General features: G+C 24.8%; 1 protein-coding gene across 1 annotated transcript; it reads left to right on the top strand.

Annotated features, from left to right (window-relative positions):
- The first annotated feature begins 7980 nt into the window (after positions 1 to 7980).
- Positions 7981 to 9668, top strand: LOC109791124 (transcription factor MYB62). Its single transcript, XM_020350384.3, has 3 exons — positions 7981 to 8289; positions 8374 to 8503; positions 8728 to 9668. Exons 1-3 carry the CDS (start codon positions 8139 to 8141, stop codon positions 9359 to 9361), a joined length of 915 nt encoding a protein of 304 aa, XP_020205973.1. The 5' UTR covers positions 7981 to 8138; the 3' UTR covers positions 9362 to 9668.
- Positions 9669 to 13819: the final 4151 nt, after the last annotated feature.

Below are 13819 nucleotides of genomic sequence, written 5' to 3'. Positions count from 1 at the left end.
AATTTTTTAATATAATATTAATACAAAATATTTATCATTAAAAATAATAATTAATGAAAATAATGATTTTTTTATAAGTTATTGAGGTAAACTCCAATTTTAATTAAAATACTTTCTAAGGCAATTAAAAACACATATATTGATAAATTTGTTATTTACTTAAGGATTTGTTTGAATAAATTTATCTATAAATATTTATAGGATAAAAAAATAAAATAAATTTATTCAAAAATAAAATTGAATATAGATATATATGTATATATATATCTCGTAAAAATTATTTCATATTAATTTTTCTAAAAGTTAATTTTATTTTATAAAAAAGCTTAAATTTTTTTTCACTTATAAATATTTACATATAAATTTATCTAACCCGACCCATACTAAAAAAAAAAGTCTACCATATTTAAGAAAGTCTTTTTCTTAAATATATTTGTACTTTATTTTTTCTTTAGAAAATCATAATTACTTTGCTCTTATAAATATGAAGGTGAAAATAGTAACGAATTTTGAATTATGACATCATTTTTAAATAATTAAATTTAAATATATTTTTTAATATAACATATTTTGTTCTTCTAACAAATAAAATTAAAAAAAATATAAGAATTTTGATGTGTTCATGTACCCCTCTCTCTCTCTATATATATATATATAACTTATAATATCTCTTTCTTATCACTTTTATTCCAAAAAATTTTCCAAATCTCTTTCTTCAGTTCCTATCATATCATTTATTTGTTCTATCTCTTCTATATGTACGTTAAGCATCATTGGTGTGAAAATATGCAATGTACACAATATTCCTTAGTTCGTTCTAATCGTAGATTACAAAGAGAAGGAATAGAAAAAATGAGAAAAGAGCCAAACACTTTATGGTGGCAAGTTATTTAATCGAGGTGAATTATGGCGATGTAGCATGTGCGGCCACGCAAACAAAACAAGCACGCATGCTCTCCTTGGGTATCATATTCATGTTCACATAGTAGCCTCAATTAATGGAAAATGAAACAAAATGTTGACAATGTGTTAAATCCATCACGTGTCACATTAATTAGCCAAAGGCTTTTACAACCAAAAAAAAGGCAAACGTTTATAGCACTTCTCCTCCATTCTTTGTGCGAACTGACATTTTCATGTTCATATTGTTATGGGCCAACGTAACGTATAACTCATGCTTCTCATTTTATCATCAAAATTAAAAGTTTATGCTAGCTCTTTCCAATATCTAACAAACTCCAATCTTACGTTTGCTAATAAGAAAATAATCAGAGTACGTAGATAGAAGTACGAAAAGAGATAAATAAATTAAAATATAGATTTTCTTTGATTATTTGATTTGAAAGAAATAAAAAAATTTTGAAAATGAGAATTACAAATTTACAAGAGCAAACAATACAACAAGGTTAAAATATATTATTCACTTAAATATGTTTTTAAATTTTCAAATATTAAATAAATTTGATTTTTGTCACTAAAATTTAAAATTATTTTTTAGTCTATGAAATTTAAAGAAAAACTTATTTTAATTCTTATGTTTTAATGTCGCTAATGAATTTATTAAAAAAAATTATCTATTATTAAACTTGTTGTACATAATTTATTTATTGGTATTTTTATTAATAAAAATATCACATTAAAATTAATTAATATTAACCAAAAATTTCTTCTAAATATTTTATCTATGCTACTGTATGGTCAATTAATTTCATTTAAATTTTGAAGATAAAAAGGATGTATATACAGTTTAAGACGGTTGAAAAATAAAATTTTCAAATAGTCATAAGAAGAAAGTAGCAAAAATAATGAGAATGGAGAGAGTAAAAAAAATTGAAATCTTACTTTCCAAATTATATATTTTAATTTATAACCTTTTTTCGTATTTATGCCTAAATAAGTGATCTCATCTCTAAACGTGTACTCACATAAATAATAAATTTAATTCCTATCTCAATACATTGAGTAATTTGTATATTTATACTTTATTTATTATTTTTACTTTTTTATGCACTATAATAGCAATAAATCTTTTTTATCAGAAAAATAGTAGATAGAGAATGACATTTTTAATATTATCAAATAGGAAATCTATAAATCCTCAAATCAAACACTATTATTCACTTATTGATAAATTGAAATTCAATAATGTTCAAATAATATTTAAGGTCTTAGTAACTTATTGCACATTATTACCTTTAATAAAAAAAATGTTAGATTAATTTTAGTGATTTTTATTACTTTTTATTTAATTAAACAATACATGTATTTACTTTTGAGGATTTTATGTGATAAACTAAAAAAACAATTTTAACATTAAAATTAACTGTAAAAAATTAATAAAACAAATAAATTTAATAAAAAATACACCTACTCAATTAAAAAATATTCAAAAATGTTTCAAACGTTAGTTATAAAACATAACAAATAAAACCTGATTTTGGTAGGTCTTACACACCACATCAAACTTAAGAACTTACAAAAAAAAAAATTTCCCTCCAATAGTGAGTTTCTTAAATGAGATGAAATTATTTATTTATTTATTTTTGTCTGAAATTAATTTATTTTTTTCTCATTCTACTTCTATATATTTTATTATTAAAATGGTTAAGTAATTAATATCCAGAGTTGCTTATATTAGAATATTTGTAGCAGTAAAGTTGCTTACCTAGAAGAATTAGTTTCTTAAATTTAAGAATCTTTCCGTAAGTTGTGATGCTCTCGATAGTTCGCAGCAATACACACTCTCAAGTCTCAACTAAAAATCTTGGAGAAAAAAAGAGATTCAAAATAGTAAAAATATAAAGATTTAGGTTCAATTTTTATTATAATTATGTTTGTAATTTTTTTATCTTAAAAAAAATCACAATTGAATAAAGCACTTAGTAAACATTTACTATGAATGTAAGCTTTTGGGAATGTTTTGATTTTAATTATAGCTATGTGCCACATGTCATTTTGATTTGAAAAAAAAAAATCAACAAAAAAATTGAGCCATGTCCATGTCTATTGGGCTAAAAACAAAAGTTACGCGTATATTTGAAAAAAACAATAATATAACAATAATAATAATAAAGAAAATTATACGGTATCCATGAAAAATGAAAGGTACCCATATCCTTCCAAATAAAATATATAGAATCATCAAAAGAAATTGAAACCAGATTTAAAGAATTTAAAATTTGATAAAAGATGTTGATTTTAATAATATAAAATACTAGTAAAATTACAAATTATATTTATAATAAAATATTTTTAAAAAAAGTCAAAAGGAGATATATAATATAAGAGAAAAATTAAGTATGATAAAAAAAATAGATGCAGATTAAAATATTAAAAATAAAATAAAAGAAGTCATTTTCTAATTAGAAAAAATATTTTGAATATGAGGAAAATAATAAATAACAAAAAAAAAAAGAGTTGAAAGAATTAATAAAAAATCTTAAAATAATAGGAAAATTTGTAATAAAGTGATGGAAAGTTTTAAGAAAATCAAACATTTATTAACCAAAAGACTAATGTTATCTTCATAATAGATCATTTTCACACGTGTTTATATGTATCATTACAATATGTCCATAATAATTAAAGTCAAATTTATTGAATTTGAATTCAATTGTAATTTATGAGACATTCTAGTTTAATTTAAATTGTTTGTTAAGTTTAATTTAATTTATTGATACTTTGTTAATTAAATTATTTGTGTTGTTGTGTTTTTAATTTAATTAGTTATTGTTCTTTGATTTTGATTGAATTTATTTTATTGCGATACCTAGTTTATTATTGTTATTGAGTTGTTTTAAGTGATTTTTGTTCATTTGAACTTGTTTAGTGTGAGTTGAGTTTTTTAGACTAGTTTGAAAAGGAATGGAAGCCGACTTAATTGTTTTAAGAAGTCAGAAGGGGATTCTCAACTTAGGAGCTCATAACTTATTTTCTAAAGAGAGAACAAAAATAGAAAGAACTCATAACTTATCTATTGTGTTATTATTATTATTTTTTGTGTAATCGATTAAATTCAAACTTCACCATTTGAATAAATCAAACTTATTTATTTGGTTGTAAACGAATAACATGCATGGTATTCGATTACAACCAAATAAATTAGTTTATGCAATCAAATACAACAAAATTTCTATCTGAATGCAAAGTTAAGACATTTAAATAAAACACAACACTAATCAAATACAAATCTTAGGCATTTAAATGAAACACAACTATATATAATCAAATACCATAAGATGTTATTTAGCACACATTACAGATTTGCACCTCCATGCATATTTTCTTTTGTAAATTTTTTTTGAAAGATAGAAGAAGAGTCACAAGTTAATAATATCACACTTTCTCTCATCAATTTCAATACTATCTTCTCTCATTCTTATGAAAACAATTTACGGCCATATGCCCTATGTTTGTAAATTTCTCATATGCTAAATATCAATTTTATCAAATGTATGAACTTATTTCTCACCTCTTATTTCTATTATATTTTCCCTTTTTTGTAGCATTTTGTATGGGAAAAAAAATCCTTACATTACTGTTTTCTCCATTTAACAATTTTGAACTCAATTTTACTTAAGAGAAGCGAAATTCCTTACCAAAATTGATTTGATTAAGCAATTTTTTGTTATTTTTTATGAACTACGTTTAAATGAATTTATTCTAATTATTTTTATTTTAACATTAAAGTATAAATTCTTCATATAAGATCAATTTTTATAAAAGTAAAATGATATTTTTAACTGTAACTGTATATCTAAATTAAGAATCACACTTTAATTAATGACTAATATTCATTTGAATCTACGTGCTTATTTTTAGATAACCTTTTAATTTTATCTTAAAAATATTTTTCTTTCTTCCTAATAGTCCTTAAAATAAGAAAATCATATAAATAATACCAAAAATATTAAAATCTTAATAAAAAAACCCATAAAATATTATAAAATTAATTAATCAAATTAGTTTCTAAATGAAATATATTAACTCATAGACTAAATTGATACATATTTAAATACTTGAGAAAGTTAATTATAAAATTTCATTATTCTTTTCGTTTTATAACAACTTATTAAGCGTGATATAAGAAAAAAATAAAGTCTTAAAATAAATATTTTTGTCATTTTTAATAGATTATTAATTATATTTTTAAAATTGGAAAATAAAGTTAATTTTATAAAACACTATTTATACGGTAATACGTATTGTGGCAATGGTTTGACCTTAGCGGTAAGAAGTAAGAAAAAGAGAAAGGAAACAGCTGTCTGAGAAAAATGAAGTGTCCCTAGTCTACACTCTCACCTACATTTTACTTGCTGACGTGCTTCTTCCCTGCAAATCGATCTGTAGTACATTGTATTTCGACACTCTTATGCAGTTTTCATTTTCACTCAGTCAAACACGTTACTTATATAGAAAACACACCACGGGGACCATCCATTCATTAACTTCAAATATACTACAACTGTATCTTTTCTTAGGTTAGTATAATATCAAAATGATACTAACTATTTAATGTTCAAACAATTCTTCTTTTGTTCAGAGGGTTTCCACACTTATCAGTTCGTCAACAAAATGTTAACAACAAATACTAACAAGTTTTCTAACAACACTTATTAAAGAGTTCGATAGTAATATGCACTCTTAGCATAATAAATTTACATGATATATAAAATTATTCATAAATTATCTTTAATATAACTTTAAAATACTTATTATAAATTTTTTAAAAAAACTTATCATATATTCTATTAATAAATAATATATATACTCTTTAACAATGTAAAAGATTTTATATTGATATTCAATTACAAATTGTGTATTATATTGTACGTGTTATGTGATAAGTTGGTTAATTTTATAATAACTATTGGTTTTAGCTATGTCAGTAATATTTTTTTATTGGCTCATAGTATAATGTATAAATCTTTTATAATACATTTTTATTAAGAGTATGTTTGGATGAAAAATTTAAATGGAGTAATTTCAAATATCTTGAAATAAGTGTTTTGTTTAGATAAATTTTTTTATAAAAAATTTAAAATTTAAATATATAAAAAATTTCTTATTGTGTTTTAATGGAGAATTTAAATGGAGTAATTCATTTTTTTTTTTAAATTTTAAATACTTTTAGATGAAATATTTTTTTTGGATAAATAATTTATAAAGAATTTTAAATCCAAGCATTTGTAAAACTTCTTAAAATAGTAGAATTTTAAATTCTTCCAAAAAATTAAGAATTTAAATTTTTTCATTTTTTTTCTTATCTCACCTATATTTGATATATCTTTTATCTCTCTCCTATCTCTTAATTATTGAATATTCAAGAATATTTTTAAAATTATTAAATATTTAAAATTGATTAATATTTATTTTTATAAAATTTAATCTTAAACTCAATATATATATATATATATATAATTTTACCTATAGTGGAAATTAAATTATCATATTCAAATAAATATTTTAAAATTTAAGAAATTTGAATTACTTATTTAAACAAAATATTTAAAAAAAATGATTGAAATTAAAATCAAATTAATTCAAATTTCAAATTTTTTGAATTTCTAAAATTTGTCATCCAAACATACCATAAAAAATAAAATTTCAAATTCGCTCAAAAAAGTAAAAATTTAAAATTTTTCATATTTTTTCTTTCTTATCTTATTTATATATATTTTTATCTCTTAATTATTAAATATTCAAAAATATTTTTAAAGTTATCAAATATTATCTAATATTAATTTTTAAAATTATTAAATATTTAAAAAATTGATTAATATTTACTTTTATAAAATTTAATCTTAAAATCTTAAAATATATATATATATATATAATTAATTAATTAATTTTACTCGTAATGAAAATTAAATTACCAAATTCAAGTTACAAATTACAAATTTTAAAATTTTAAATCGAGATATCGAAACACATTATAATTTTTAATGAACTGTTTAACGGTCTGACCTCTAAGGACAATAGTAGAAGACCCAAAGGTAATTACGTAACAGGCAAGTACTTAAGCTAAGGGAAAAGAAGTATAGTTACTTTTTTAAAGCCATTTTCTGCGGATAACAAGTGTGATTACAAAAACAAAGTGATGAAGACCTATTACTTGCACAATGATGTCAAGCAGTAAGGACAACTTTTGCGAGAGTTAACGTAACTGTGTATAGATTTATATGTGAATTTAATGGCAAAAAAGAGGACGTGAATTTTTTATTTTGTTCTTCTATACTTCTGTATAAAGTATTACCCTATAGTCCAAGAAGAAAAGGCATACCATTGGAGATGTAGGTTAAATTTCCCTTTCTTTAAATAAAAGAAATATATTTTTCTCTAAATCATTAGTTTCACGTTCAAATATTACGACAGATTACAGATAGATACTGGATTCTCTAAAAGATTAAAAAGAACATAATGGACTGTTATTATAGTATATGAAGATTTCCTTTAGTCATTAACATGGGGTATATATGTATACTTAAGAAAGAATCTTTACCGTATTTCTCTTGGGTTCTGCAAGCCAGAATCGATTCTAAAAGCAAAAAGTGCACTGTTTAATAATCAAATTATGTCACAGCTAATTTCTGAAGAATCAATATTTACATAGTCAAGTCTTCAAAATCTTCTCCCGAGTTCTTGATTTGCACAGCTCCTAAGTCGGTTAATTAACTTGCTTGGTTAACATGCATGCAGCATAACCTCAATGTACGTATTTCCGCTTTTGTTAACGGTTTAGATTCTTTGATGTTTGTTTAGTGGGAGATAATGGTGCAATGGACACGTCAGGGTGTTTTATTAAAACTTGAAAGTATCTTTGTTCAGGGTGTTTAGCATAACTAAGGAATAATATAGGTGGGACCTATTCAGAAAAAGGGCATAATAATATAATCAAAGCTTTGGTTATTCCAAGAGCTAACGTATAGCCTCTTGTTCCCTAGTCTACCAAACCCATTTAACAAAATTCCGCGAGGAGTATATATATATAAGCCCATGGTGATGTAGAAACACTCACTAGAACACTCATTTCTAAGTTGCTTTTGCTACTGGTGTGAGCTTAAAATCCATATCATACTTTCTTTGCTCTTGCCTCTTGCTCTTGCGCCCTTTTTGCTTTAGCTACAAAAACAGCAACCATGTCCACAATTGCAAAGAGAGAGTTGAGTTCTAATGAAGAAGAGAGTGAGCTGAGAAGAGGCCCTTGGACTCTTGAAGAAGACAGCTTACTCATTCACTATATTGCTCGTCATGGTGAAGGTCGTTGGAATATGTTAGCCAAAAGTGCAGGTACAGATTCCTTGTACTCTTAAAGTTAGAGGAATATGTTCATTCCCACTATTTCACCTTTTTAACAATATTCCAACATTTCAGGATTGAAGAGGACTGGAAAAAGCTGCAGACTCAGATGGCTGAATTATTTGAAACCAGACATCAAGAGAGGAAACCTCACTCCACAGGAGCAACTCTTGATCCTTGAACTCCATTCCAAGTGGGGTAACAGGTAACTGTTGGAACTCCTACATCCACTATTGAGATATGATCGTACAAATGTATGTATAAGTAAAGAGTACTCTTCATTTTATAAGTCAGTTTTCTAAAATTAAGGTAAACTCATCACCTATTTTCTTAACAGTAACCAATGAGTATTTATGCACTCAAAATTAGCCTTATTGAGTTGAGCCAAAATAAAATTTAACATACTTTTGTTGCTCATTTGGGGGATAGGTGGTCAAAAATTGCTCAGCATCTGCCAGGAAGAACAGACAATGAGATCAAGAACTATTGGAGAACAAGGGTGCAGAAACAGGCACGCCAACTTAACATTGAGTCTGGAAGCAAGAGATTCATTGATGCTGTCAAGTGTTTTTGGATGCCAAGATTGCTCCAAAAGATGGAACAGAACAATTCTCCAAGTCCTCACTCCTCCATGTCAAATATGATGAATTTAGGAAATTCTGGAGAAGCTTCTATGAGTTCAATGTCAAGCACCTTCAATATTCCTTCTATGTCTTCACCATCTCCTCCACAAAAGGAGTTTATAGATGCTGCAAATCATTTTAGTACTATGTCCAACCCCATCAATCCATCCCCAGATTCCTTCCAATTTTCACAGCTACTTGAAAATTCTGAATACCCCAAAAGTTCTCCCAATGTGCTTGAGAACAATGTTTATAGCTATCCAATTCAGGATAATTGCTATGTTGATACCAATAACTATGGAATGGAAGGCCTAAACATGGATCCCCTTTCAGCAATGGAAACTTGTGACTTCCCACAGTTTGATTTTCAGACTGCAGGGAGTGAATGGATGCTAGACAGCATGGGGGATACTACTTTATGGAACATGGATGCTATGTGATAGTGTTGACAAGAGAAGGCATGCAACTAAAGTTCTTTCTTGGTGGGATGGTATATCATTGAAAAAAACAAATGAAGATTCTTATGCTATACTGATTCTTAGTGAGTATACAGTCTCATAGGTAGAGATTAGTACCAAGTGTAAGTTCATTTAATATGAACCTCTTAAAATAGCATATTTAAAAAAAAGTGCAGGAGATGATATTAAAGTTCCCCTGTTTCAGATTTATTAAAAGTTGGAAAAGTTGTAATTTGATTAAGACTCTGTGTCTTGGCTATTATGAGTGCATTTTGGACATAATGCGTTTTATTTTCCCCTCCTGTTCATGGATATCTATTTCATGCAAATGAGAAATTTTCTGTTTCAGCCCCAAATGAAAAGTGAACAATAGTGAAGTCACATCTTGTGATGGAGTGACACTTGCAAAATATGCATCACATTAATAACGATCTCTAAAGATTGTGAAGAATGCTGCTACTTGTCTTCATATCTCCTAGAGAGCCACTTGCAATAAGTAGTGGGGTTCACTCGTAAAACTGATGAGTACCCTGTGTTACTGTTATGTGTACAATCTCATCATTTTGCTTCTCGAAAAAATACAAAGAATTGTAGTTAATGGTGCATAAAAAATAAAATAAAATAAGTGCCTTCGGCCCTTCGCTAACAACTCTAAACCGGACTAGTGTACCACTCTAGCAGCTCCCTTGTCTTCTTTTTGCGATCATAAGCAGAGGATATTTTACCGAATATTTCATTTTAACTCTCAACCTTGGGACTATTTTGCAGTGATGGCACATCTCTCAAAGTTTGTCAATGAAGTAATTGACTAAAAAATATTCTTGGCTATATGTCATTCACATGAGCTAAATCAGTGTCACCAGGAATTTGAACTTTTCGATCAAAAGTGCTTTCTGTAGATTCAAAAATACCTTCAATGAAAGAACCCTTTTTCCTTGGTTAAAATTAAACTTATCACCAATTAGTTTGCACATAAGACAGTGAAGGTTTAACAAAATCTACTCGCAGACGAATAAAAGATTGTCCGAAGCATGTGCGACAAACACAGTGTGACTCCTGTTGGCAGCTAATATATTATAAGGTATTAAAATACTTTACAGACGAATAAAAGAGGAACATTCCTTTAGTTACAAACATATCTTAGGGAAAAAAATAGAGAGAGATACACTATAAGATTTAAGCTAGATAGATTAAATTAAAAATATGCTTCGTGGATTATCTATGATAGGAATATTTCAATTTCATAACTTTGGTGACACAATTTTAAGTTACTGTTAGTGTGCACAGTCGGTCCTCGTACAATTTGCTAACTTTCCAAGTTTTCTTTTTATTATTAGAAATGAAAGGAACTGAAATTAAAAAATAGATTGTTATTATTTTATTTTATTATATAAAGAGTATAACTTTTTTTTTTTCTTGTTTTCAGTGGATTCACCTCATGTCCATATCAAGGATGGAATCTTAATTTTTAGTTAAAGAACACAAATACTAAACTAAATTACTTAAACTAATAACATCTTATACATTAAAATATATAGTTATTTTGGTATATGAAAGTGATGAATTTTATCACATTAGTTTTCAAAATTAAAAAAAATTACCATATAAGTTCTTAAACTTTGCCCTTTTATAAACTTATTTAACATTTTTTTATTAATATAATATCATCTTCCAAATTTAAAAATAAAAATATCTTTTTACTCAAAATTAAACTAAGGTAAGACATTATAAGTAAGGTATCCCTACTTGTACTAAATAAAAAAAATAAAGAGAGTATCTATTTATTTATATATATATATATATATATATAAAAGTGTGTGTATGAATAAAATATATTTATGATTAATAATGAGAGACCATTTTTTTTAAATATATTCAATCTAGGATTTGTAATTACTTTTTTGAGGAGTAGATAAGAGATGATATCTCTATAATTACTGGTCCTTGATTATCAGACAAATAACAAATGACATATTGATATCTTCAAACAAAGTACCACTGTTTATTTAGTAAATCACTTTATATAACTCAATAATTTGATAAATATAATCAATTTACTTTTTTTAATTTCAAGAACTTGCAAATAAAATAATATTTTGTTATTGTTATAATTTTCTTTGTAAACTTTAAAATAAATAATAATTATAAGTATAAATATATTAATTTTACATCTTCAACATTCAATTTAACACTTTTTTTTTTCTTTTCCCCACACATTCTTTCCTTCTCTTTTCAATTTTTAGTAGATAGTTTTAATTCTTTTGATTTTTACATTACTCTTTTCTTCTTCCCCTTTAAATTTTTACATTATTACCCTCTCCCTCTGTCCTTTTAATTTTTACACACACTTGGACTGTAGAACTAGTTTTGGCGAGTATGACTTCTTCTATAATGTTGAAGGTACTAAACTAAATGTGTACTTTTTCTTTAAGCATTTCCTCTTATTTACATATCCAGAAAGTATAACATTAAATTTAGAAGGTGTTTGGTATGTGAAATGTTTTTACTTTTCTAGAGATCTTAAATTGAAAATTTTGGTTTCCTACATTTGATAATTATTTTAAAAAAAAAATCACAGGAATATAATTTCTCATAAATCATTTTTATCCTACTTTTTCATAAATAAAAAAAATTCTTATAAGAAGGATGAGAATCCAACTTTTTCGAATTAGGAACAAAGTTTTATTATATAAAAGATCACAATATCCTTTTTAAAACAAAATCTCTCTCTCTCTTTCTTCCTCTCTTTCCTTTTATTTCTCTTCTTCCCTCTCTTTCTCTCTCTTTGTCTCTCTCCCTCTCACACCCACTCTCTTTCTCCCTCTCTCTCTCTCTCTCACTCCCACTCCCACTCTCCCTTTCTTCTTCTCCCACTCTCTCCCTCCCATATTTCTATTTCTCTCTCTTTTTCTTTTATCTTATTATTTTTTAACTTTGTCAATTTTAATAATATTATTATAATTTTTTATTTTTATAATTTAATAGTATTTGTTAATACTTTATTATTTATTCTTTATTTGAATGAAATGAACTAATATATTTTTATCCATTTTATTTATTATGTAGTATTTTTTATTTTTCTTTTGCTGAGTTCTATGTTTAAATAATTTTAACTATAAGCCTTAACTTTTAAAATTGTAATAAGCTTTGAATAAATAAATATATTTAATAAAAAATATTTTTATAAAAAATATCATATATATATATATATACACTATTGTAACTAAATATAAAAATATTTAATTTCTAAGAATCTTGTATGAATATTCTCATAAATCTTTATGAGTAATTAAATAGATTTTAATTAATTTCAAAAATTTTGATTTTTATAATTTCTAATTCTCATTCTTAAATATGAAAAAAAAAATCTCCTACCAAAACTCCCAAAGACATAATTTATGTAAAAAAATAAAAAAAAATAAAAAACTAATTTTTTTCAAGAAATATCTGTTTCATTGAATGTTACATGAAATCAGAATTTCAACCCTGAATTTTTATCTAACTATTTATAATGCAATTATTGCATGCCTTTGTTTACCGGTTTTACCTCTTGGGACAGTGGGACACCTATTAACCTATAAATATTGTAATATAGTTATTGTTTCTTTCCTTTTAATTTTTACTAATGTTTTATTTAAGACTTTTAATATTTGAAAAATACTTTAAAATTAAATATTTTTTCAAGTCGACCTAAATAAACATTTCTTTTATGCTTAAACCTTATTTAACAAAAATAAAATTTTCTAATCACTTTTTTATCTGAAAAATTAATTCAAATGTTTGTTTTTAAAAAAATTAAACTCTTTACTACATGAACTGATAACAGATTATTCAATTTTAGTTCATTTTGGAGAAGAAGATGATGCTAATTGTAATACAGCTGCAAAAACATTCCTAATTATTAAAAAAAATGTTTTTTATACTATTTTTTTTCTTCTAAAATTAGTATGAGTACATGTTGCGATGATATTCTAATAATTGAACGCATATAGAAATTTAAAAGTGATAAATATATATAAGATGGAGGTTTTTTTTTCCTTTACTTTTATTTTAGTAAATTTTGTTTAATTAATAGAAAAAATTATACACTTTTCCTAAAACTTTTCAAAGACAAGAAAACTTAGCTTGTTGTTAGTCTGAGTGGTGCTTGATAAAATGGTTATAAACTTAAAAATTAAAGAATTAAATTCAAATTTCTTAGCATTTTTCTTAGACAAAAACCAAATATGTAAAATAACGAGTATTTTATTTCTTGTACAATATATAAGTTAAATTTTTATGTTATATAAATTAAAATTATAATAAATAAATATTTTTATCATATGAATTGAATATTAAATTTATAATAAATAGCTTATATTATGATACAAATTATTTTTAGCTATTGACAATTTATTTTCAAATATATATATATATAGGAACTTAATTAAGAAATAAAAA

The sequence above is a fragment of the Cajanus cajan genome, chromosome 7, assembly GCF_000230855.2.
Source record: "Cajanus cajan strain Asha chromosome 7, NIPB_CcT2T_4, whole genome shotgun sequence".
In the NCBI taxonomy this organism is placed as follows: Eukaryota; Viridiplantae; Streptophyta; class Magnoliopsida; order Fabales; family Fabaceae; genus Cajanus; species Cajanus cajan.
This window is presented reverse-complemented; position numbering and strand designations above follow the sequence as displayed.

What these genes read in the sequence shown, in the direction of transcription:
- LOC109791124 (XM_020350384.3), top strand. Translation starts at nt 8,139, where the DNA reads ATGTCCACAATTGCAAAGAGAGAGTTGAGTTCTAATGAAGAAGAGAGT. An exon ending in TATGTTAGCCAAAAGTGCAG is followed by an intron (nt 8,290 to 8,373) that starts GTACAGATTCCT and finishes CCAACATTTCAG; the next exon opens with GATTGAAGAGGACTGGAAAA. An exon ending in CATTCCAAGTGGGGTAACAG is followed by an intron (nt 8,504 to 8,727) that starts GTAACTGTTGGA and finishes TTTGGGGGATAG; the next exon opens with GTGGTCAAAAATTGCTCAGC.